General features: G+C 44.2%; 1 protein-coding gene across 1 annotated transcript in view; it reads left to right on the plus strand.

Annotated features, from left to right (window-relative positions):
* The window catches only part of gria4b (glutamate receptor, ionotropic, AMPA 4b), a 103252-nt gene that overhangs the window by 61394 nt on the left and 14887 nt on the right, over positions 1 to 26971 (plus strand). Inside the window, exons 5-12 of the mRNA XM_062406523.1 lie at positions 3 to 187; positions 3585 to 3638; positions 4122 to 4280; positions 7000 to 7167; positions 8428 to 8532; positions 10035 to 10145; positions 17516 to 17722; positions 20786 to 21159. Of these exons, the coding sequence (XP_062262507.1) occupies positions 3 to 187; positions 3585 to 3638; positions 4122 to 4280; positions 7000 to 7167; positions 8428 to 8532; positions 10035 to 10145; positions 17516 to 17722; positions 20786 to 21159 (1363 nt within the window). The remainder of the gene's footprint in view (positions 1 to 2; positions 188 to 3584; positions 3639 to 4121; positions 4281 to 6999; positions 7168 to 8427; positions 8533 to 10034; positions 10146 to 17515; positions 17723 to 20785; positions 21160 to 26971) is intronic.

A 26971-nucleotide genomic window follows, 5' to 3' on the forward strand; every position in this document is an offset into this window, starting at 1 on the left:
AGGATACGCCATCCTGCAGTCCATCATGGAGAAGGCGGGACAGAACAACTGGCAGGTCAGCGCCATCTGCGTGGAAAACTTCAACGATGCCAGTTACCGGCGCCTGCTGGAGGATCTGGACCGGAGGCAGGAGAAAAAGTTTGTGATCGACCTCGAGGCCGAGAGGCTGCAGAACATGCTGGAGCAGGTGATGCTACCATGACTCAGCGTTAAAACGACTTCACATTACACTTTGTTCAACAGAAGCACGGATATCTTTAGTTTGCTTGGAAAATCTGATGCAGAAGAGTTTTGAAGTTTAAATATGTTTGAGCAGTTGCTTATATGGAGGCGTGTATTTGATAAGTGATGATGAGGAGAGTTTGTTCTTCATCTATGAGGATGAGGAAGATGAATTTGCTTTAACCCTTCAGCAGAATGTAATTTTTCATTTTCCCCGTCTTCTGAAACATCGCAGAAACGAAACATCTCCCAAGAACAGAAGTTTCTGTTTCTCACTCACTGTTTGTTTTTTTAATGTTTGTGCTCATTAGAATGTTTTGAACTTGAAAACAGTCTGTGCTCATCTCCGGTGGCGTTCGTTGGCATAAACACACTCAGAATATGATCCGCATCTTCCTCCTCCTCCTCCTCTTCCTCCTGCTCCTCTTCATCCCTTCATCCATCAATCCTTCCCTGGAGCTACTGGTGTCTCTGTAATTGTTCAATTATTCAGGAAATCTCCGCTCCGACATCTGTCATAGTTCTAACAACTTATCTTGCAGATGTGTAGGCACGGCACTGCATCCCCGCCCGGTGCCACCGAGCGTCCCACGAGCAGACGTGATGGACTCTGTCATGTTCAGGGCCGGTGGGACGATCTGCTGTTTTTGTGCGGCGGCGGTCAAAGTCGTTGCCAAAGACATAAACGTCTATTTTATCCTGTTTTCTTTCCAGCCGGCGCCCGGTGCCTGTTTACCTCGTGCCAAATGGTTCCGATCCAGGACGAGGATTTGAATACATAATTGAGTTTCGTTAGCTGCTTAGCAACAGTGTGATCGGAACATATCGAGCCAGATGTTGCTTTGAATATCCGCTGAATGGAAAGTGGAAGTTGAACATTTGGGATTTAGTTAACAAATGTTTTTCGATGCTGATGATTTTCTGTGTTTTTAAGTTGTGAGGTAGTCGGATGAGAGTCATAATAATATGTAAAGGTTGATTAGATGTTTATCTGATGGTTTGTAAGGTAACATTCTGAAAGAGAGAAAACAAACCATGTATTTTCTTGATTTGAATCATCATATTTTCCATTTGTTCGTTGGTTGATTGGTTTGTTTATTTGCAGGATCACACAAAAACTAGAGGATAGATCACTGCTAAACTTGGTGGAAGGATGTAATATGGCTTTGGAAAATCATAGCAACGTTTTAAAACTTTCTTTTATGTCAAATTTTCCTGATGAAAGAAATCAACCAAAAAATTGTTACGCGAAGGGAGATGTAGTTTGCCGACAGCTAATTTGCTATTTGTACAGTTTGTGCTTATCCTGCTAAATTATTTAAGATCTTAAAACTACATTAAAATCAAGATCTTGATTTGTAATTGGTGAGGAAAGCGTAAAGAAACTGAAGAAATTCTACCTCCAAGTTTTGTGGAAATCCGTGTTGTAATTTTTGCATAAAACCAATTAGATTCCACAAAAGATGCTTTATCATGATACATTTAAAAAAAAAATTATTGGCTGTTAAACATTTCAGACTGACAACTGAAGTTCAATAAGTAATGTATAAACTCTTTGTGTAGAATTTACAAAGTCGTACCTTCTAATATTTCCAACATTAGGCAGAATGGAATGTCTTTATATTTAAAGGCTTTCGCACAACAGGGTTAAATATGCAGATCTCACTCTTCTTCTAAAAGAAGCAGCTCTTTAATTAACGAATCACCTAATTATAATCTCTTACACACAAAAACTGAAATGAGTTTATTAATCCCCCCCGAAACATTGAAAGAGCCAATTTTAAGTTGCTGAGCAGGAGATTCTTCTCATATCAGATCAGAATATTAAAATGATTTTTCCCTCCCTCTCAGTGTGAAGTGAAGGAGGTAAAAACAAAAACAGAAACCATAACCACGATCAGAGTGATGCCTCCTTTCACTCTCAGTCTTCATCCATCCCAGCTGCAGGGAGTTAAATGAGAGTCGTTCACTTCTGCTTCACGGTTGGATTTTATTAGACATGGAGCAGAATCTGATCAAATTTATTATGTGATTCTCTGGGGGGAGCAGAGTGCAAGTGTCCCTCACACTCACGTCACACTTTACCTCAGGTTTCAAAGGCAACAGATTTAAAAATCCATCAGTGACGCAGCCTGAGAGAACAAACTTCAAAAATCACTTTAGCTCTTGGAGATCGCACACCTCCATCAAGGTTATCTAATCTAACCCGACTCCCATGATACACAACCTGGATCTGGCTGTTTATCTCCAAAATGTAATGTGTTCTTCCCTGGTAAAGCCCCCCCACACCTCCTCTAAATAAATAACACTAAAATCATAACCTCCCCGGAGAAGGTAATGAGCACAGCAGTTGAATTTTGTGAAATTTAGTAGCATAAAAACCTAACAACATAATAAAATGTAATATTTGGTCATAAAGGGGGAAGAAATGTGAAAATGTCACGTTATGAGGTGTGAGGCCGATAAAACCTGTTTTCACTTTCAGTTTTAAATTCAACACACACTGTGCCCAGCACCTGAATTGAAAAAGACGACATCTTTACTGACTTAATTCACTATGAACAGGTTTAATTGGAACTACTTTTGAATCCATATGAAAACTAAGAACTCAGGACTGAATTGGTTTAATAGAAATCAAAGAAGAATATAAAAGAGGAAAGGACGAGGACTGACAGTGGAAAACCAAGATCTGTACTTTACTCCCAGAAAGATTTACAAAATATTGAAAAATGAAGAGAGGATCTTAACTGGATCTGCTTCTTAATCCACATCCACATGTAAACCTGGCTTCTTCTCAGGCTCAGGCCGTATCCCTCCACCAGGTTCGGTGGAAATGGGTTTTGCAGGTTCTTGGCCGAGGTAATGAGTGGAAGAACCAACTCTTACATTTATTAGAAATTAATCATTTCCATTCGGCTCTCGTTGTGGTGAAGTTGTTGTGGAATCGATATAAAACTAAACTTTTCTGAGGGTTCAAACCATTTGTTAGACAATTAATTCATTCCCTGATTACCTGAACGTCCAGTGGGGATTTCTCAGCAGATGTCAGCTTTCAAAATCTGTTTTAATCACCATTGTGCAGCTACGTGACTGTACCTGTGTGTGTGTCTGTGTGTGTGTCTGTGTGTGTGTGTCTGTGTGTGTGAAGCATTGTCACGACTCTAGAAGCGTGAAGCGTTTACCTCCTCGGCGACTCACTGTCATGACGGCCCGTTCATTTGTTTAGACGTCCCATCTTCCACGGACTCGATCTGACGGTTCCACTGTGTCAACACTGTGCCTCACGCGGCTCTGACAGTAATTAACGTGTTATGCTGTAATCCAGTCAGATTAACGCTGAGCTGTGCTCCGCCTCCTCGCAGATCGTCAGCGTCGGGAAACACGTCAAAGGCTACCATTACATCATGGCCAACCTGGTGAGGGCAAAGAGACGTCTTCTCAACGTGTCCCGTTGTTGTTGTTGTTGTTATTGTTGAAGTTGTTGTTGTTGTTCTTCTTCTTCTTCTTCTTCTTCTTCTTCTTCTTCTTCTTCTTCTTCTTCTTCTTCCTCTTCTTCTTCTTCTTCCTCTTCTTCTTCTTCTTCCTCTCTTTTCTTCTTCTTCATTTTCTCATATTCTAATCTCACAACTACAGATTTCACAGCTGCCCGGTTGTTTTGCACCAGTTGCACCTTCATAGTTTCACCCAGTCTCTTACTGGTATCTGCTTATGGTTTCATTCGATTTGTCTGGTATTGTTTGTGTTTCATCTGTGTTGAGGCTCAAAAGGATGCTCAGTAAATTTTAGTCAGCTATTTCAAATCATCAATATCTGTTGCACCTCCCATCAGTCACCTGTCTCTTTCTGTGGACTCAGACCATGACAAGTCTCCCCCCCCCCCTGTTGCTTGTCCCCTCAAGGGCTTCAAGGACATCAACCTGGAGCGCTTCATGCACGGCGGGGCGAACGTGACGGGCTTCCAGCTGGTCGACTTCAGCAACCCCATGGTCATCAAGCTGATGCAGCGCTGGAACAAGCTGGACCAGAGGGAGTACCCCGGCTCCGACGCCCCGCCCAAGGTACGTGGGACGGTTGGTGGATTCTTCTGAAAACCGGTTTGCTTGGGATTCAATGTTGGTGTTCAAAAGCCGACTCTCAAATCTCTGGTGTGAGATTTAAAGTTTCAACCGTGTGAAGGAATGAACCGATTCCAGCTGTTTCATCTGGAATGTGTTTGAAAACAAAATAGCAAACACAAGCAAGTTTCATGCGTTTTGTAAGTAACAAGATAAAACACGCTAGACCGTGGAGCTGTAATCATCTCTCTGATGTGACGGGAGAAGATATAAGAAAGGACAGCGCAGATAAGATGAAGCGTATTAATACACAGGAGCATGTTTGCAAGGTGTGCGAAAGCAGCAGGAACACAGAGACACAAATACATACAAAGTCTGCTTGAAGCAACAGATAACGAATAGCAGCTATAATGAAATATGATCCGTCCGCATGAACATATAAGAAACGTCCGTGACCATCAGCAATCTGCTCTGCTGCGATGTGACAGACTGACCCACTTTGCATTCTCTTCAGTTGCACAGATTTCAAATGGCTCTGTGGCAAGAAGGCATCACGCAATGGTGGTCAGCAACCCCCCCGCCCCCCAACCCCCCCCCTCCCCTCCCCTGCAGCAAATCTTGGTCCGACCTAAGATTTCTATTTTAAAATCCAAATGCACTGGAGTGGAAATGGTGTGTGTGTGTGTGTGTGTGTGTGTGTGTGCGTCTTCTGAGTGTGCGTGTCCTTCGCCACTTTGTGTCTTGACAAATTGCCCTCTCTCCGAGTCACAGTCAGTTCTTCTGTCTGCTGGTGTATCCACATGGCTGCTGCGTCGGGTTTTCTGTACTTGTGTTATAAAAAAACGATGCCACGTCTTTAACAAGGTCCAGGAATCAGCGGCTGGTTCACTAACCCTCGTGGATCAGACTATAGCTTTTAAATGATCAGTTTTAAAACAGCCAGGAGAGACGCTGTCCAACTTCAGCTGCATCCTGCAACAGCACGTGGACTTTTACCTGCTCCTGCCTGAGATCATCGTCCACATCTCCTGATTTACTGCAGTGATCAGCTTTGGTGCTCATCAACAGGTTGTTTTCCTGTTCGGGGAATCAACCGGTCAAATAGAGCCTCGTAGAGAGGATTAAGGACGTCGACTTGTCACGTAGCTACTTGGTCCTCCAGCCAAATTCATGACACATGGCCACATGAATGGTAACGGTTGGAAACGAGATCAACGCAGCTTTACAAAGTCGAGTTACAGAGCTAGACAGACACCACGTAGAGCGGAAACCACAGCCAAGGCCCAACAGATCCCTTACATTCAACCAAGCTGCACCAGATTTCACACATTCATATCAGTTCCTGAAATATGCCTGATTCTTTTCATCAAGATCCAGGAGTAAATCTCTAGGAAAACTGTTGAAAAGGTTAAAGAACCTCCTGGATACGTCCCCTGATCCGGACTTCTACTGCGTCCTCCCTCAAGGTTTTGTAGGAACCTGTCGAGGAGAGGTGCAGCTCAGGAGTTGGGTGCGGGTTGTCTAGTTTAATAGTTAGTGAAAGTTTAATTCCCATCTCCCAGTTTTGCTCACACGCACACATTGGTCAACAAGAATAGTAAAGTACAATATAAAACACACTGTTCACCATTTACACTATCCAGCGATGCTCTATCCTCCAAACTAATCCTCTGACGTATTTTTAATTGTGCTGATTAGAGAAAGAGAAACTGTCTGACGTCTGACTCGTGTCATGTGATCATCGCTCTGCTCTGCTGCTCCACAGGGAGAATTAATCCGACCCCCCCGTCCCCCCCCCCCCCCCCCGCCCCTGTCCCACGCTCCTGTCCCCGGCAGCAGTGATCGTCCTGTTATTGAGTTTGTCCCGCACCTTGATTGTTTGTGTGCATGGTTTCACTCTGGGCAGATTGTCAGAGAGGAACCAGGGGACCGGGAGGAGCGGCGTCTGTTGAGAGCCATAATGTCACAGTGAGCAGAGGGCTAATGAATAGGATTCACCCCCGGCCGGAGGCAAAGTTAATGAACTCCTGCTAGTTGGGATAATTAATGGCAGGCTGCTCCCCGGCTGGACTAAACACTCGCCTCTCTCCCTCCTGCCCCCCCACCCTCTCTTTCCATCCTGCTGCCGCTTCCTCATCCCCCTCAATTAGTTCTCTGCCGCGCCAGAGGTGAGTTTTAGGGAAATGTACGGCTCACGAGGGAGAGAGGGATTTTTTTTTGGTAGAGTCTCCCGGTCATAGATAGATTAGGGGAAACGGGGCTCTCACTGCGGGGTGTGTGATCTTCTCTCCTCGCCCTCTCTCTCCCAGAAAATAATGAGCTGAGTAAGAACTGCTGTGTTTCTGCAGCCGCTGGGGCCGTGGCAGCGTGGGACAGCTCGGCCCTGCAGACACACAGGGTGGTTTAAAGAGATCTTACCAGCAAATGCAGCAGAACATTTTTAGCTGTCCGGCAAAATCAGCATTTAATTTGCCTCATACCTGTTTTTTTATGTGCAGTTTGTTCCCAAAACAGACAGAACAGCCGGCCGGCCTCCAGGTGACAAGGACTGTAAATTAAAAAATCACAGGTTCCCCCTGAGTTTTATTTACTTTAGATAAATGTTATAAGCCGGAGTTGAAACATGACTCCTGCTGCAGCGTAACTCTGTGAGGAAAGCGTTCACACAACCCAGCTGTGCTCACAGGCTCTAACATCTGCATCTCTGTCCCCCCCCTCCCAGTACACCTCAGCGCTGACATACGACGGGGTGATGGTGATGGCCGAGGCCTTCAGGAACCTGCGCAGGCAGAAGGTCGACATTTCAAGGCGGGGGAACGCAGGCGACTGTCTGGCCAACCCCGCCGCGCCGTGGAACCAGGGCATCGACATGGAACGTACTCTCAAACAGGTGAGAGGGGGGGGGGGGGGGGGCGGGGGAAGGGAAAGAAATCACATCACTCTTTAATTTATACATAAGCTTCCTTTCTTTTCAGTTGTTTACAGCTCAAATACATGAGGGTGAATCAGGTAACTCCATCACATGATCCTTTATAACTTTAGATGGATATATTTATCTTTATGTGGTTCTCTGTAAAGATCAAACTGGATTTATTGATGACACGTGGGGTTAAGAGGAGTCTCAACTTTATTTACATCACCACCACAACTCAAGACGACTCTATCAGACATGATCAGGCCGTATTGTGCTTTAATTAAAATCATCAATTCATTTCTGGTTATTCAGCTTTTCTCTGCAGCCTCTGTATTTACCTTCCTTGGTTCATTAATAGAGAGTAAAGGTTGCAGGTAGTAACCGTTGTGTAATCAGATGGTTTGACGTCCACACCCTGGATCTTCTTACTTTACAGTTCAGTCTGAACAAAGACATGAACCCTAATCCAAACTCTCAGGTGTGAAAACGTCCTGAGTCACATTGTTGAAGAGGTGTGTGTCATCTCTGGGAATCGATGCTCATGTAGTTTAAGTGAGTGTGTTATATTTATCCCTGTTGGCTTCATTCCTCAATCATCCTGATGCCGCGGCACACAGGGGACACCAACCAATCAGGGCTCCTTGTTCTCCTCTGGCTCGCCCCCAGCAGCCGGCTGGCGAGCGGATCTCCACTCTCTGAGTTTATAGCTGCTTATGGTCACTGCCAAAGCTCCCGTCTATTAATAAGATGAGTACATTACAAGATCAATACCTATTGGCTTTGTATCAAAAGTCATACGTCAGGTGACCCACAGCGTTGACCTGGTCCTGTGGTGTTCTTTCCTCAAACTGTTCATTGCTGCAGCTCCTCTATTCAGCCTCTGTCGGAAACACGCAGGCTCAATCTGTTGTGATTGGTCAACTGCTTCCTGCGAGTTGATGCTGAATAAAAAATAAAGGCAGTAAAACTGTTAATTCTGTTAAGTGTCTCTTTCTTCAGCCCGTTCCCCGACATTAGAGATGAGACGTGAAACCCAACTTGTCACGCTGATGGTGACGCTCTTAAATCCTTCTTTGCTTTCTCTCGTATTGATCCGCTTCTTCTGGTGACAACGTGTTTTCGTCTTCCTTAGAAGGAGATTGACCTTCGTGCTGATGATGTGTTTGTTTCCTTGTGTTTGCCTGCTGTTGTCAGCGATGTCATTTAAACGGTGCATCTCTTCTCCTCTGTGTGCAGGTCCGGCTGCAGGGATTAACAGGTAATGTCCAGTTTGACCACTATGGCCGAAGGGTCAACTTCACGATGGACGTGTTTGAACTGAAGAATAACGGCCCCAGACGGGTAAAGCATCACACCACACTGCCGCCATTTGAATAATTGTCCCATGTAATGTAATCCTGCATGTTTCAGCCCTCACACGTCTCTGCAGGGTCCCAGATATGTGCCGACGTGACACATCTGGGACGACACAGAGCGCAGTGTGGTGTCTTCTGTTATCATAACCGGGCCTCCAGTAGCTCTGCTTCTGCTCCGACAGGATGGAAGTGTGAAGATGAAACTCGGGGGAAATGGGGGCTGGCTGGGGGGAAGATGAATGAGAGAGAGAAGAGGGAGAGCACTTGTGAGAGTGATGGCAGGGGGGTGAAATGAAATGGAGAGCAATCAAGGTGGAGGAAGGGGGTGGTGGGGGGGCCCGAGGAGGCAGAGAGGGGTTCCCATCAATCAAAAGCTGCTTTGGCCCGTCTACTGGTCCCAGTGAGGGTCCTGTCAGGACACGGTGTGTGTCTGTGTGTGTGTGTTTGGGTCACAGCCTTCTCTCTAGCGTTTCCCATGTTCCTCAATCATCCCGATGCCCCGGCGCACGGGAGACATCAACCAATCACGGCCCCTCGTTCCCCCCCTGGCTCGCCACCAGCAGCCGGCTGGCGAGCGGATCTCCACTCCCTCTGAGTTATGGCTGCTTATGGTCGCTGTCAAAGCTCCCGTCTATTATGAGATCGATATATTATAAGATCGATAGGTATTGGCTTTTTATCAAAAGTCATAAATCAGCCGAGCAATGCTGTGAACCTCCTCTCAGCGTTATTCCCTCGGAAGATTCATATTACGACCCTAACACATCATGTGTGTTAGTTCCACTGAAGGACTTCTGGACAACAACGGTAACACAAAGTCGCCTGAGACAAAACGAAGCAGCACAACTTCCTGCAACCTCTTTGGTTTCCGCTATAGACTATAAGTTATAACTCAAGGACTCACTCAGTCTGTTTCAGTGGAATCTCAGCTCCACGTCAGGATTCTGGTGTTAAAAGTGAAACGGTTTTATTGACTAGAACGACAAAAACATGGAAGTAGTGTTTAACATTAATGTTTATTCTCACCCTTTGAAATAAGTGATTGTGTGTAAATTATTTTCAAATCCACAACCAGAGCTAAGACGTAGATTGAAGATCAGCACCTGTGTTGTGTAACATGTAACTTGTGTATTTTAGTTGTACACTCCATCTACTGTTTATAAAGATGGACGACGCATCTCCACTTCCTGCAGTTGTACAGAAATAAAAATAAAATCTTGAGACTGTGCTGTAGTGATCGCGGTGTGGAGGCGGAGTTTCGATGTAGCCATCACGCAATTTTCTTTGAACACATGTAACGTTGAGCCAAAATGAGCTTAGACATGCAGGATGTTTACGATCCACCAGCCACCAGGGGGCGATCACGATGAATCGGCTAAACTGCTGGAGAACTTGTCGCGTCGTCCATCTTTATTTACAGTCCACATGAACACGCTGCTTGTAGTGGGACGGACGCTCACGTCTCCCCCCCCCCCCCCCCCCCTGCAGATCGGTTACTGGACCGATGCAGACAAGCTGGTCCTGATCCAGGATTCTCCGCTGCTTCCAAACGACACTTCTGGAATAGAGAACCGCACTGTCGTGGTTACCACCATCATGGTAAGAGACTGGCAACACACACACACACACACACTGACACACACAGACACACACATGCATGCACCCACTCATATCCTGCAGCTGCTTGAGATGCCAGGAGACTTTATTATCCGGTGCTGCTGCAGATTCAGGAGCCTGAGGGTTAGAGGCCTGACAGAGATGTACAGAGGTCGGCTGCACTGATCTGCATCGCCACCTTCTCCCTGTTAATGATCTAGTTTTGTTCCAATGTTCTTAACAAGTAGTCAAACACTTTTCTCTGTGTTTCCAGCTCAAACATTATCAGCAGCTGTTTTTCCTGAACCTTGTTTTCCTTGTTATTCTTTTTTCTTTGATGCTTTAACATTGATATAAAGAGTTATTCTAGACTTACGTGAACATTTTTAATTGTTTTCCATGTTCATAAGCAGGAACATTTCTAATGCTGGTTTGCAAGAGTTAATATTTCTGTTCCACACCCAGAATTCAGCAGTTTGACTGCTGTGCAGTGTTATGACTTACCAAAGCTGAGAGACTCCACCTTTATCACAGTAGAGTACATTTTCAGAGGAGAGAGGTGGAAATTTGTTTTTAGTACTCCAAAAGTAACATCAATAAAACATCACACAACTCCAGGACTATTTACCGTCACTTCCATTTTCTTTTATTGTGCCAATAAACATCTAACGGCTCCGCAACCAGCTGCCGTTTTCCAAGGCTTTTGAAACTCTTCCAGTTCCACGCAGGCCGAGGAACCAATCAAAGCATTTTACACATGACAGACGTGAGCGGCTTCCTGCATGGCATGTGCATCTCCGGCTGCAGCAGCGACTGTGACATGGCCGACCTGCGTAGATCAGTTGTTGAGCGTACATGTGACAGCTGAGTGGAGGGGGGGGGGGGGGGGGGGGTGGAGGAGGTGGGAATGGAGAGTCCTCAGCTCAGCACAATCCCTCCCTCTTTTCAGCCCCTGATGAGGAACCCCATTTTAAGAAACTGAGCCCCAGTTGGACGCTAGCAGGATATGAAAGCCCTTAGAAGGCCGAGTGATGGACACCGAGCCCAAATGACACTGGGCGAGAGGAGACACACGCGGCGGCCATGTTTATGGACGCCCCTTGTTCAGAAATCCGAGCAGGAAACGGAGCCACCCATTGAGGCTCAAATGGTTTTTTCCCAGCTCCTATACCAGCACAGTGTCATGAACAACCTCCCACTGCACCTGTGTGTTTGTGTGGCCACTCACAGCTCCACCATGGGTTTGAATGTGTTTTTAATTTGTGCAAAGATTAAAAGAAGGAAACAGGAGGCCTTACCAGGATGTGAGTATATGTTGTGTCAAACTGAATTACTTTGGATCTGTCACTTCCTCCGACTACCTGCTCCAGCGTTCTGAACACTACGCTTCCTGTAAGCCTTAAAACAGCTTAGACAGACTAATGCTCCCATAATCATGCCAGTTCATATCCATCACGCTTTTTTCTGTATCATGATATTATACTTATATTGTGAGGGCCGCCTTTTCACGCCACCATGTTCACGAGAGTTAATGAAGCTGCCATTTAACATCTGGGAACATTGGAAAGTTGGAATCAAACTTCAGGTGTTTGTTCCATTCTTTCCATTTGATCTGGTTTAGTTTTGGTTTCATATTTTTATTTGGTAACCAAGCTAAATAATTTGGTATTTTAAATATATGTACGTCCTATCGATTGGTTTGTAGACAGGCGCTCGTTTGACGTTGCAGTGTTTTCTCTTCGTCTGTTGTGTTAACTAATCCTTTTGAATAAAGTGTATTAAAAACGATTAGTCCCTCCGTTTGAAAGGAGAATGAATGAGTGAATGAACTGGTTCCTTGTCACTGTAATATCATCGCCACCAGCAAAATGAACTTCCTTTTCCTCTAAACATTATCTCAAAGATATAACTTTGCTGCCTTCTCACCTTTTTTCCTCGTCTATTGTTTAACTCCTTGTCCCGTGAGCTTGAACTTTAAAGAAGCTTGTGCGTTTTGTTCGCACCAGAACAACAGGAGGAGCCGCGGCGATAACACTCCCATCGATTTCCTTTTATGTTTAAGTGAGCCAGAGATTTAACAACGGGAGATAAAAGGAACAAGAGAAGTTTCAGGCACAGACAGAGAATCCAGGCCACAGCTGGGACCAGGACAATGAGTGTGTTTGGCCAAACGAGCCTCAGAAAACCTTTCCCCCTCCACTGCTTAGTGTTGATTGATGCCAGCCATTGGGTTTGTTGTACTTATTCTGGAGTTGAGCACAGAACCTACAGCTGAGACCCAAACCTGAACTTTCAGACCTGACCCGACTGACAGTGGAATTTAAAACAACATTTTTTATTAATTCCTCTTCAAAGTGCTTAGGAAACGCTTTGTCACAAATTCAAAAAAAGCTAATCCGACAACAGCATGAGGCCGTGGAACCGGGTCCACCAGCACAAACAACCTCCACTATCCCATAAGCCATAGCCACTGTGTAACACTACTGCCTCTCAATATAATAAATAATCTGCTTTACTCGTTAGTGGATCAGCTTCCCCTTTTCTCAAACATGAAACTTCTCTCCCATCTCAACTCGAGAGCAAACACCGAACAAACACTTTCTAATGCTGAAGCAGAAGTTTGCACAGGAACCTTCCGGAGGCTCTTTAAAGAGAAGGAACGTGAGGGGGATTTGATCTGTTGTCACAACGTGGTCGTAATGTTTCCACAAAGCTTTTCCCTTTCTGCAAATCCCTGAGGATTTTGGGAAGTTTATGCAGAATTTATTATGTTACTTAATTTCACACTAGCTCTTTCTTTTGGCCTGTTATCATTTGTTTCTGGCAGCAGGAACAAACATGTTAGAAACTGATGTATTCTAACATGGGCTCATTCGGACATTATCTGAAAATCAGGAGCCGATCGGTTTACATTCTTACGTGCACCCCCTCCGGGAAGTTTCAGGAGTTCAGTGCACGTCTGTAATACACACATACAGAGAGAGACTTTTCTAATTTGTTATTTTTTTAAACAACCTTCTCTCGTGACCTGTGTCGTCTTATCTATGAGATATCTGCTTCATCCCTGACAGCAGCAGTAGTTCCTGGAACCTGATAACTGAGATTCATCTCCAGGAACTCATCCCATCAGTTTGCGGTGGAAACAAAAACCCTGAGAGAGAGAGACACAACCACAAGTTGTGTTCGATGTCAGGTTTCAAGTGGAGTTGCTGCTGTACAAACTGGCTTCACGTTTATTTCCAAACAGCATTTAAGTGTTTTTATACTTACTGCTGGTGTGAGAGGTTGAAATGAGCTCATTCCGGCCTCCTCCTGTGGCTGAGTGGACCTCTGCTGCTTGTTGGCACAGAGGAAGGAGCTCGGCTGAAGATAACTGAACCCTGCATTTGTTAGAAAACCTGTTTCACTGGGCCGCTCTATCAAATGAAAAGATCTAGTGCTGGGTTTCATCTCGTATTTATCTGTCTCTGTTAGCAGATAACACTTCTCTAGGACGTCTCTGTCTTCACGCTGCCTGGAAGTTGATGCATCAACAGAAACGCTCTCAAAGACAAAGTCTGCCTGTCATTGTGGCGTCAGGAAGAGGCTGAGCGCTGTGATGAAGTGTGTCTCTGCTTTAAACTCCCTCCATTGCACTTTAAACCTGAGACGCCATCAATCTGCCGGCGGGAAAGAAGCTCAATACAAGGTCCTGCAGATATGTCTCTGTTCCACCTTTGTCCAAGGAAATCTGGTGGAGGACGTGTTTGGCTTTTATGGAAAGGGTCAACTTTAATATCCCAAATTCCTCCTGATGATGTCACTGCGACACACATGTCTTCTATGGACGGATTTTTTTGTTAACAAACATTTTGTCACACACGGACAAAATGGCATCATCACCTCATCCAGTGACAGTGACAAACAACCTAACAACAAGAATCGAAAGTCGAACAGTCTCTTAGCAGGTGAATATCAGGGGTAATTTCTCCTTTATTGGAGTTTATCCTCTTCTTCCTCTCAAAGTGAAACACTAAGTTCCTTCTTTTCACCTTCATGTGACAGTTTTGCGAAGGAAAACTTCCCAAAAAACAAATGAATCGATGAAATGAACGAATTACAAAACCTGTTTGGAATCATTGTTGGAATGAGCCTAAATAAATAGAGTGCGAAATTAATGTTTGAGAGGAAGTGATTTTTTAAAAGATAAACGGTACAAATTGCAATAAAACAGGACAAACAAAACACAGAATAATTCTTTGTAGAGAAGCAACGTTTCGTGGGATTTATGCAGCAGTAAATTAGTTTTTCTTTTACTTCTAAAAGTCCTATTTTAAATCTTCTTGTTTGAGGCCGAACTTGAACAACGGGGACTTTCACTAAAACCTCATTGTTAATCCAAAGCCCTCGACAAGGACCTGGTGTTCTCCTGCAGCAGCCAGTCGAGTGCACTTCATTTGAAAAAGAAAAGGGGACATTGGACAATACATATTTTTCCTCTTTGTACTTTTTTCGAAGGAGCGCGGGCCGTATTAAATCAAAGTCAAATAAAAATGTGTTTAGTGCCTCAAGTGGCTGCTGATGAACCAGATGAGAGATGTACTGAGAAGCACTAACGTGAGTTTGCATCGTAAGAAAAAAAAATTCACACACCCCTTTGCACGGGGCAGCCAGATGTGTGTGTCTGTGTAGGTGAGTGTGTGTGCACCCTCACGTATGGATCTGTGACATCCAGCCGGCCCTGCAGTGTGTGCCTGTGTATGTTAATGGCATGTGTAATTAGTCTCATTAGGCCTTGAGTGAGGCCGCGTGCTCGTGATTATTGACCAGCCTGTCAGCCAGCGCTGTGAAGACCTCCGAAGTGCCGCTCTCTTCTCGTGCCAGAAACACTGACTGAGTCCTTTATCTCTGCCACTTCTGCTGCTCCTCGGGCTGCCCCCCCCCCACCGCCATAAATCATCTGGATTAAAGCTGCTTTCTGTTTGATATACGTCCAAAACAAACTCCAACATCGGCCGGGGGAAAGTTTCAAATCTGACCCACGGTGACAAACAAATTAAAGTGATGCTGTATTTCACAGGTACATCATCCCTGAATGAATATTACCAGAATAGTAATGATTAGAGTGAATAACTCTGCCAAGACCCAAAGAGTCCCCTCAAATTCAAAGCTACAGCAAATTTCACACAGTCATAGAAATCTGTTTTCCTAAGTATGTTTCATCTGGATCCACAAATTCATCTCTGGAAAGTCAGTGATGTGTTTGTGTGATCTTGCCGATGAACAAACATACAACCGAATGAACAGGGGTGAAAACATAACCTCCTTGCCGGCGAAAAAGATTTCCTCTGAAGAACTTATCATTATGTATATAGAATGTGAATTTCCTTTTATAAGAGTGTCTCTACTTTCCCTACAATTGGCGCCAAATGACAAAGTTCTTAAGTGCATCTCTGGAATTTAAATAAAAGTTAGTCGTCTTTCTGAAACGATAGGAAATATTAAAACCCAAGTCAAATAATCAAGAGGACATATTCAGTTAAGCTTTTTAAAATGAATATTTTGCTTTATTTCAGACTCATGTGGTTCAAGCAATTATAAAGAAACAATAACACAGAAATGCTATCATCACACTCTGTAAATTCCAAAGGGATTAAACGGTTTTTCTCAGTAATAAGCTTATCTCATTTTATTCTCTTATTAATTCAATTGTTTATTCTGTTAGAATTATAACAGCAGGGGTGAAATATCTAAATTCCAGGTAACAGATGTCTTGTTTTGATATGAAACTGCTAAACTGTGCCATCATAGTGTCGTAGAGCAACATCTTATTGTGCCGCAGGCTCAGCCGAGCATTTGCATTCTCCCCCTGCCGCAGAGTCTTTGGTTTACCTCGCTCTGGCCCCGGGCAAAGTCAAGCAAACACATCTCCAGAATAAATTGCTCCTGTTCTTAATATGCAATCGGCTGCGTTCCGTGACAAAAGTCATTTGTTTGGAAATGTGAGCGGGGGGAAACAACACGGGGTTTACATTTGGATCACTCCCTGAGCAAAAGCAAATCTAATGATGTATAACGTGGCGCTGGTTACGGTGCAGAGTGATGCAGCAGTCTCCGGTGACTGCTCGAGTTGAGTCAGCCTCGTTTTTAGGTTTTTAAGTCATTCGCTCTGACTGCAGCTCATTTCTCATTTTCCCTTTAGCTTCACGTCTGCCTCCACCTCTGCTTCGTCATGCGTTCCCTCCTCCTCTTCCTTCTCCTCCTCCTCCTCCCTCTGCCTCCCTGTGTATCGTTCATCCACATTAACTCTGGTGGCTTCTCTCTGTCTGAGATCCAGTCTGTGATGTGAACATGCAGCACTGGTGTTGTCAGGATGCACATTAATCTTGTTTTGTTGTACAATACAAAAATCATCTTTAGGAAATAAATGCATCTCCCAGCAGCTGTGATCCAGTCGATTTAGAGATGTTACATTTAAAAATACAGCACCTAGAGTTTTTACCTTGAATAGACCCAGGGCTCAGTTAATAGAGGAATTTAAGTTTGAATTACATATAAAGTTTAAATAATGTCTTATTGAATAACTATAAATAATATGACCAAACAGAAGAGGTTGTTATTTGTCTCTAATTCAAGCCTCTGACTGTCTTCTACCTTGTAACCGAGGCTGCTGGGTAATGTAGTATTTAGATCTATGGAATCTAACAGCGGAGGGAAATCTATTAGATTTAAGGAAAAATCGAATTCCTGTCGTTTTTTAAACTTCTGTTGTTCAGTGTTCATGATTATTTATCAAGTTTGAAGTTGATGTTTGAAGAAGGGATTTATTGTTGTGGATGATACTTCAGGAACCATCATGAAACTCTGTAAATTACTTTTCACCTCACGTCACAGTTTGACAGCACAATGATCAGGTTGGACTAGTTTAGAAAATGTTTTTTTATATTTCTTTCTGTGGAGTATTTTTGTGCGGCTTTTAATAATCATTTTAAATTATCTTTACAAATGCTTAATGTGAATCTCTGAAAGATAAAATGCATTTCCTGCCTTATCAAACAATTATATCCATGTCTGCTCGTTATTTATCTTCTTCTGTTCCCTGTCTTTTTTTCTGGGAACATTACTCTTGCTAAATGTGGAATAAATAAATATTGTTAATCATGTTTTTATGTACCTTACGTCACTTGCACGCATGCAGATTGAATACAAGCATTGCTCCACAGCGCTCCCGGTGGTCAAACTCCTCACAGGCAAACCTTTAATGTCCACCCTGATTGGTCATGTTGAGCTGCAGCTCCTGTTTGTCGTTCTGTTGCGTGTCCTGGTGTGTGTCTCTCCATCCGTCCGTCTGTCTGTCTGATGGTCTGGTTCACTGCTTGTGATCCCTTGTGTAGGAGGGTCCCTACGTGATGCTCAAGAAGAACTGGGAGATGTACGAGGGCAACGACCAGTACGAGGGATACTGCGTGGACCTGGCCTCGGAGATCGCCAAGCACATCGGCATCAAGTACAAGATCTCCATCGTGCCGGACGGGAAGTACGGCGCCAGGGACCCGGAGACGAAGATCTGGAACGGGATGGTCGGGGAGCTGGTGTACGGGGTGAGAACTCCAGTGTTTATTCACTCTGCACATTCAGACTTGATTTTTGTGATGGTATATAAAGAAAATACTACAATACTGTCTTTAAATAAATGCATTTAATTACTTTTTAAGATTAAAATGTCCATAAATTAGTGATAAAAGTCAAATTTGTTCATGCACTCTGAGCAGAGAGTCCATAAAGGCAAGTACAATACATTAAGTAGAACAATTAATCACTCGTTATCTTTATGACCATATAAAAATCCCATTAAGGTCAGAATTATATTACTTTAAAATGTAATTAATTAAACTAAATCGCTGTAAATTATTAGTTATGAGCCAGTAACTAATAATTCCAGGAATCTGTAGATATCGTAAACCGTTCATCTCATCGACCTCACACTTGACATGCGTGTTGTCAAGGGCCCAAGGACGTGCAGTGTCAGATTCTGTGTGATTTGGACAAACACACAGAGTAAGATCAAGCATTACATCACTGGTACATTTAAATTATGGTTAAGTTTGAAATAGCAGCCAGTGCAACATTATAAAAGCTAGGTACAAAAATAAAAACATTGATAAAGGGAAAACTTTCCTGTATTTGAAGCTCACATGTGACCATCAACAGCAGATCTCAGGTCTGCAGATTTTAACTTTGTGTGAAAAACTGAACTTCCTGCAGATAGTTTCAAATTAAAAGCCGGGTTGGACCCAGCGCTTTTATCCACCGTGAGGCTTTTAATGTGAAATATCTTCACAGCTGTAGGAAATTACAGTAAAATGATATCGTTGTTTTTACTTCTGTACATACATGTAATACTGTTCATGAATTAGAATTGTTCTAGACAACAGATAAACATGGAGGAAATGCTGAGTTTGAATCAATCGCAAATAAAAACAGATAAGAAAGACTTCTGATTAAATTAGGATCACGTGTAAATCCTGGTTTTCTCACAGCTACAATAAATACATTCCCCGTCCTCTCCCCCTATTTGATCAGTTATGATGAGTTATATATAGTTATAATATTACATAATGCTGAATATAAATATGTTTGCTGTGATGTAACGTGAAGAATATTTTTGCTGTGTCTGTACAAACAGCATTTCTCGATCGACAGAGTTTGAATTCATTTTCAGTTTGAGCGTCGCTGTGTTGTTGTTGTTGTTTGTTGTGTAGATAATTAAACCCATCGGAAATGAAAGCGTAAACGGGCTAACCGTCTCTGGTGGTATCGATGCTAGCAGGAAGAAGGGAATTAGTGCAGCATTAGAGCAAAGCTTCTCGGTCGGGTTAAAGAGGAGAAGCGGAGGCGTGGAGCTTGTTAGAGAATCTCTGAGGTGGCGGTTCGGTTCGAGGTGAGGCGGCTCCCTCCTGGTCGACCTTGCTGGGGAATCAAACAGGATTCAAGGATGTGGTTTGGATTGATTTGGGGGATTTCAGGGTCGAAGACGTCAGAAGAGGGAAGAAAGGAGCATATTTGTGAAGTCAGACATAGAAAACCATGAAAAGTAAAAGGTTTATGTCGAATAAAAGTCGGATTTTAGCTTCAGTAAAGGTTCTGGGTCAGTAAATGATTCAACATGTAGTTCTAGCTCATGCAATATCTTTCAAATATAAGGCTTTGCAGACAAAAATAGTTTTTTCTGGCTCTTTTTTTGTGATAAGTGACATTTCTCTCAGCCGAGCTTCATGGGTAGCGCCTGTGAAGTGGACGGTGGCGAGCAGAGACTCGGTCCGGGGACGTGTCAGGACGGATCATGTGGTACGGTGACCCTTCGGTGTAAAGACGGACCAGGTCGGTCAAACACACATGAACCCAAAAAGCTGTTCTCTGCTACTTTAACCTATTTCACAAGAAGTGACAGCAGAAGAGCTCTCACTGCAAACAGTGACCCTGCAGAGTGGGGGTCACACAGCCGGGGAAACAACTCAGGATATAGAAATACATATAACCAAGTAGTAAAGTAAAAAGATGAAGAATAAGAATGAGATTTAGGGTAAACACCCGAGGAAGGACAAGAAGAGAGGGAATGACAGATGTTCGGTTCAGTGGAAGGTCCTCACAGCGACAGATGTGTGTGCGAGTTGTGTGTGAGGATGAATACCGTGCGTGAGTGTGTCCAGTCGTGCACGATAGAGTTTGTGTTCTGGGCCAGTTTGGAGGCTGGAAGCTTTTTTCTCCAGTGTGCACGGGAACGTCTGAGGACACGGAGGCTGTCAGCACTTTCCCGCTCAGAGACCATTCACGTCTTCCTGGCTCTCGCTGAAAAAGCCCCGCTCCGCCGCTGCCTCCCTTTCACCTGCCATGTTTTCAGCGCACACTAAATGCCCCGGAGCTGTCATCTTTGTGCATTTTGCTGAGGATGAAAGAACTTAAATCTCTTTCATTTTCTTTTTCCCCCCTCGTCGCCCATTTTCTCCTTTTCCTGGGTCCTTAAGTGTCAGATGGTCGTAATGAAACTTTAAATTCTCGCCGTTATTAAGCCCTTTGCTCCCGAAGCAGGCGAGCGAGGTCACACAAGTGTTTGCTAAGTCACTAATCTGGTTTGTGGATTTCCAGAGAGCCAGTATGCATTTTTCCTCTCCTTCCACAGCAGCAGACCTCAGAGGTGGCTGCCTCACATTTCCCCCTCCCTGTGCTGTAAGCATATTTCTCCGACATGTTATTTTTTGTTATCGTCCAGAGTTCCAGTTAAGCCTCTCAGCTTTAGAGAGGGTCCCGGAATTTATTTTTCAATTTCTCCCTCTGTCTTAACTCGATCACTCTGAGATGAATTCAGCTTCAGAGATTTGTTCAGTCGAGGGAGAAATTCAGATAAATATGACACGAGCTGCGGAAGAAGAAACGGGGGTAATTGTTGTTGTTGTTGTTGTTGTGTTTTCTGGCGGCTGGCGAGCTGCTGGCCTTTGGGACGTCGTATCTGTGACTAAGTGATGTTTGATTGCTGCACAGCTCAGAGAGATGATCCATCATTTGCATTTGTTTATCTGTCATCATTAGGATTTGCTGTGGCTCTCTTCGCGAGGCTCATTCCGACGGCTAATCAAATTCCTCTTCTTCCAAACTCTTATCTGCAGAAAGCGGAAATCGCTGTGGCCCCTTTGACTATAACGTTGGTCCGGGAGGAGGTGATCGATTTCTCCAAGCCCTTCATGTCGCTGGGCATTTCCATCATGATCAAGAAACCCCAAAAATCCAAACCGGGGGTGTTCTCCTTCCTGGACCCGTTGGCCTACGAGATCTGGATGTGCATCGTGTTCGCCTATATCGGCGTGAGCGTGGTGCTCTTCCTGGTCAGCCGCTTCAGCCCGTACGAATGGCACACCGAGGAGCCCGAAGAGGGCACTGACGGTCCGCCAAGCGACCAGCCTCCCAACGAGTTCGGCATCTTCAACTCGCTCTGGTTCTCCCTGGGCGCCTTCATGCAGCAGGGCTGTGACATCTCCCCCAGGTAAGCCCCCCGCTCCCTCCGCTGTCAGAGACGTTAGCCAGTGTCTCGCTTGCAGCTCGGTCCGTCCTCGGGCTGGGGACACATCACACGACCTCCAGGACAGTCGCAATCACAACGTCACATCACGTCCGATCGGATCGTGGTCGTCTAGACGGGCAGTCCCTCGCCTGCCAACCCAGTTTAGAACTCCGCCATTGATTTAAGTTTTATCGACAAAAGAGACACTGGAGGAGTCTGGGCTTCGTCCTGTGACAGTGACAAGAGAGAAATGAATCATTTTAAAACTAGACTTTGTTAAGTTGTCACTGCCCCATATTCACTCCATTGTAACATGTGTGAACCTGTAAAATACAAGATCTAAAGTATCCTAAGTATCCTAAGTTGTGTAGTGTGTCCTCAACTGGAGTCATATCTCACCTGCACGTTAAAGCTTCAGGTTTCATTATAAACTGTGAAGATTCATGAGAAATCCTCTCATTCTTCAACATTGTGACTTTTAATGACAATAATGGTGATTGTTGCTGTTGCTGAATAAGATTAATTTTCACTCAAATCATCTAATAACTACATTTAATTTCATAAAGCACTTTAATAATCTAAGAACTTCATATGTTAAGTTTTGGCATGACGTAAGATTTCTAATTATATATTGTTGTGTTGGTTCTATACGACTCTATAGTTTAAAATCAAAAAGCTGTGTGTTTAAAGAAACAGTTCAACCGTTTAGAAATATGCTTGATTGCAATCTTTCTGAAGTTTGATTTGAATCTTTCCAGGGGTCACACAAAACTCTTTAAACACCTTTAAAGCTCATTAATTAACAGAGTGAATCTCACTTATTTAATCTGAACATGGTCAGAAGAAACAGAAGAGGAGGAGGAAAAATCAGAGGATCACCAAATCATTTATTGTTCAGTATTTGAGAAACATGATCGTCTGATAAAAATGTCATAACAATCCAACCGATAGTTGTTGAGATATTTTAGTCTAGTATATTTTAGTTTAGTATTTTAGACTTTAGTCTTTCTGCTAAGCTAAGCTAAACATCAAACAGCAAAGAAGTTAGATTGAGTTTTTTATTTCACAAGGAAGCAAACAAGCATGTTTACAACAACAAAAAAGTTACTAGAAACTAGTAAACTAGTAAACTAGAGCCCGACTGGCAGGTCACGATATTGGAGAGAAAATACTGATACATCTCCAATATATACAAACCTTATGTTTTGAAGAAAGTAATCATAGTTTGATCATTTAACCATAAACTTCACATTGAATAATTACAAATAACAAAATATATCGAACTTGAATACATATTTCCTGCATTGATTATTCTGTCAAATACAAGTTTTCATAGCATCAAACATAAACGCAGATAAAAGTCTGTGTATCGGTCGGGCTCTATCAAAAACTCCTTACTGTGTAGTTTCTCGGATGTTAACGTGTCACTGATGATATAGTGTTTGTTTTATTTAAGTAATATATATAAAGTATAAATATATATATAATATATTACAGTATACTGCACATTCTGCTTTATAACGCTGCATGAGGACTGTGGTTTGGCAGTTCAGGCCGTGTGTCTCGTGTGTCGCACCACAGTGTCTGCTGCTAGTCTCGTGTGTACATCTGTACCTCACACCTGTTGTGCGTGTACGTGGTGTGTGTTTGTGTGTGAGAGAGAGAGAGAATGAGGAAGTGTGTGTTTCTGAGAGTATTGATTTCTTTTGTCTCTCCCTGTTCTCCGGCCATATTGTAATTCACAGCCTCGCCCTCATCACTGTGTTGTCTGCTTGTTAGGGAATTAGCTGGTCTCCGTGTCTGACAGCCGCCCGCTTCGCCCTCGTACGCCTCACGTCTTGTGCGTTTGAGCCCCAGTTACATCAGCGACTTGCGGCTCTGTGTGAACGCGCCGTCTGCTCCACATTAGAAAACCTGTGTGATTCATTAAGAACACACTTAAAAAAGATGTCGTCCCGTCGCTTCCACATCGTCTGTGACTTCTCTTCCCTTTTGTCCAAATTACGAGAACCCAAACCAAACCAGCTGTCCCCTGGGGGTTCGGCCCAGTGGACTCCACTAGACGTACTTTGGTGGAAGGGCGGAGAAACTGCTGCTTTTTCTGTTGTGGTCCAACCTATAGAGTGTTAAAGCCTGTAATGGCGTCTCCGTGTCTTTAAAGCCGCTCTCAGCAGTTTGAAAGCTTTAACTTCCCGCTGATGGATTGTTTGGGTTATTTTAAGAAACTGTTCAAATGCCTCCTATAGTTATTTTAAGTCTGTTATATAAGGTCGTCTCTTTATCTGCTCTAAGCCCATATGGATGTTGTAGTGAAATAGAGTTGGTTAAGATATTTACAAGCTGAAAAAAAAACACGGACCTGTATCTTTCAGCCTCTCCTCCCCCCTCTCCCTCCCCCCCACACCAGAGGAGAATCACACAAGATGGAGGATCCCGAGGCAAATTAGAGCGCCTTGGAAATTATAGCCCGGCCTCACGTAAGCAAACCTACAGAGGCGACTCCAGTGGCCCTGTGACTGTGATTAAGGACACACTCATTCAAGGAGTACACTCGCTTTGTTCACATGTGTGCCGACCACCCCCCCCACCCCACCACCATCTCCATCCTCCCCACCTGTGTACAGCAGATAAGGACTGTAGAGCCGCACAACAATGTCGGCGTCAGAGTGAAAAGTCCACATTTCAACCGTCTCTGTCTGAGCCTGTGGTCCCCGCTGCATCCCACCTGCCACCGCTAATCCCATGGGCCGCTCCCCATCCATCAGCATCGAGCCCCCGAGCTCGAGGGGGCGCGTCCACTCCAGTTTAACCTGACAGGGCATTAGACTGCTTGGAGGGAGTGACAGGGGGCGGAGGTGAACAGTTTGTGGTCACTCATGCGGGGGTTACAGTCGGGAGGCGGCCGGACGCTGAGAGGTCAGACAACGTACAACGAGCCCTCTTAAACTTTAGATCCTAGATCCTCCACATGTTCCTACGCCACAAGTCGATCCAGACGAACTTCATGAGCTGAGAAAACTATTTAAACTCGAAATCATAAACTGTGAATAAATATGGACGACCTGTCTCCACTTCCTCTTACTGTACTACAGGTGGCGCCCTCCTGCGCTTTTTACCTAATTGGAAGCCAGGGTTTGCGAAGTAGAGATCGTGGAGCGAGCTGAAGCATCAAGGTCTCATCGTCAGTCTGAGCTGTCAATCAAGACATTTATAGCTGATCAGGTCTTTTCAGTCACACCGTAGCTTTCACTGATTCGTCAGGCTCCTATCACATGACCCCTTTAAGGAAGAAAGAAACCAGCATTACCCTCGACCTCCAGTGTAGAACACGACATAGAGAATCATTTACAAGTGGTACTGACCCTGTTTGACTTGCTTAAACCTGTTGTTGAGTTCAAGTCTTTATTTTACAATGATACAAATATTCCCATGTGGAGGAGACGTGATCTTCTTCGTTTGTAGCTTCACTCTGTTTTCAACCAATAACCAAATACTTCCTGTTTACACCGGGATGCCCAGTGTACATGAGTGGTCATGGTTTTCCAGGTGGTACGGGGAGTAAATCTCCTCCAGAGCCAAAGTGATCATGTGGACAGAGATCGTTTTATATGGATGTTGCCCTAAACTATATTTTGTATCCACCCAGCATCCTGATCTCACTTATTTTACTTCAAACCGCACTAGATCAATATTTGAAGTTGTGTCCATTCTCCGAGACAAATGTGATTCTCCAACTTTTCATGTAGACCTCTTTTTTTTTTCACTCATCACTGACTGAGAATTTGAAATACCACCGAATGACTTACTCTCCTCTCTCTCTCTCTCTCTCTCTCTCTCTCTCTCTCTCTCTCTCTCTCTCTCTCTCTCTCGCTCAATAGGGGTAGAAACCTCCCTCTACTTCCTCGAGGCAGCCCACAATAATTAATTCAGTGATTAATATCACGGTCTCCCATGATAATGTCTCTGTGGAAACAGGGGCGCATAAATTAAACGGTGACATGATCGTTTTCCTAATTGACGACAAAACCCACATGAACGGGGGGTGGGGGGGTTATTCTGGTGTTTCCTCCCGAGGCGGCCGGACGCCACATCACCAGTCACATGACGTCGGTACGAACATCACCAGGCGTCCTCAGGTGAAGTCGCTCGAGGCTTCACCAGCTGTTTCCTGTCGCTTCCGTCTCGCCGCTTCCGATTGGCTTATCATCGTCTCCATCCGCCGAGTCTCCGGCGAGCTAATGACAGCGCCGCGATTGGCTTGATTAGTCCTGATTGGCTCGGGAGCATGTGCACGCTGATGGCACGTTTCCTGATGGCTTCAGCTGAAGCATAACTTTTCATTTCAGTCGGTGAATTTAGGCCGACAGAGTTTGAAAAGGAGAAATGACTTTCAAGCTGCTCTATCTGCGAGATCCCCATTATTCTATTAATTCACCGCCAATTAGCTTTGTTATCCGGCCGACACGCCGCCGCTCGGCTGCATCACGCTCTCGCCCGATTCGTCACACTTTTCTCGTAAATCCCGAGGAGCCGGATGCATCTGTGTAGAGGTCAAGTGGCGAGTTTGTGTTTCCTGCTTTGATATCATGGAGCCGACTAATGATGAGCTTCCATCAGAAACATCTCCAGTTTCTCTTTTTTTACTTTGTGCTCTGTTTCATTTCAGAAACTTTTAGAGGTGAAGAGTCTCAAACCTACAAATTAGAAAATAAAGTTGAACAAATAAATTTACTGCAGAAGAAATTCATCTTTCCACACCTATTGCTTATCGCATTGGCTCACACGTCTCGGACTGCAGGTCTCGGGTTTGAATCCGAGCCAGCCGGTCCATTTCCTCTGGATCCTCCACTCTCCTGTCCAAGCGTTGGGCTGGGATCGGTTCCAGCCCTTCCAGGTTCCTCAAGGAGAGGATAATGGAATAATAATAGATAATTGATGGATGAAATTTCATTTTGAAAAATGCTCAGGTTTATCTCTTCACTCACGCTGAAGGTCCAGATGGTGAAACACCAGAGTTTGGGTCATTTCTGTTTGTGCAGTGACTTGATTAAAGAAGTGAATCTAAACCAGTCGATTTACTCACGATTCGCCCAACAAGCATCTAGTTTCATTACAGGCACAGATATTTCACATTAAAGGTTCCCAGAGGCTCAAAGAACCCCCCGTTCCTAGTCTTTTAATGTGAAAATCCTGCAGAAGGAAGTGTCTCACTCTCTGTTGCTTATGAGAAATTGAGAGAAATAAAATTGTGGAATAATTGGTTGAAGGAACATTTGACTGAGTATATTAATGGAATAATTCAAGGGAAGTTACACTGAATTTACCATGTGAGCTGCTGCAGTGACAGTATTTCCGCCCCAGCCACTGATTTTCACTCGACCTTTACGAGCGACCTTGTCTTTTTCAGTTTTCATATTTGAAGATTTACGTGAATATCCAGATTTTAAATCCTTTACCCTCTGAGGTGAGGACAGGACGTGGAGGAGAGGATCTGGAGTGACAGCTTCTCAGTGATGAATAAGTCAGAAAGTGTGGTCGCCCCAGGTGTCACCTTGACGGGCTCCTCCTCATTTATTTAAACTCTGCTCAAGGATAGAGCCCCCCCACCCCCTCAACCCCCCTCTCTTTCCATCTCCATCTTTAACTTCGTCCCCTCCTCCTCTTTCTTGTCTTTTCTCTCCGTCCCACAAAAACCTGCAGACGCACAAACTCTGCAGCATCTAATTCCCCCCCCCACCACCCAACCCCACACATCAAAAGAAATAAAAGAGCGAATCAGGGACTCTGAGCTTCA

This window comes from Platichthys flesus, chromosome 15, assembly GCF_949316205.1.
Source record: "Platichthys flesus chromosome 15, fPlaFle2.1, whole genome shotgun sequence".
NCBI classification, from domain to species: domain Eukaryota; kingdom Metazoa; phylum Chordata; class Actinopteri; order Pleuronectiformes; family Pleuronectidae; genus Platichthys; species Platichthys flesus.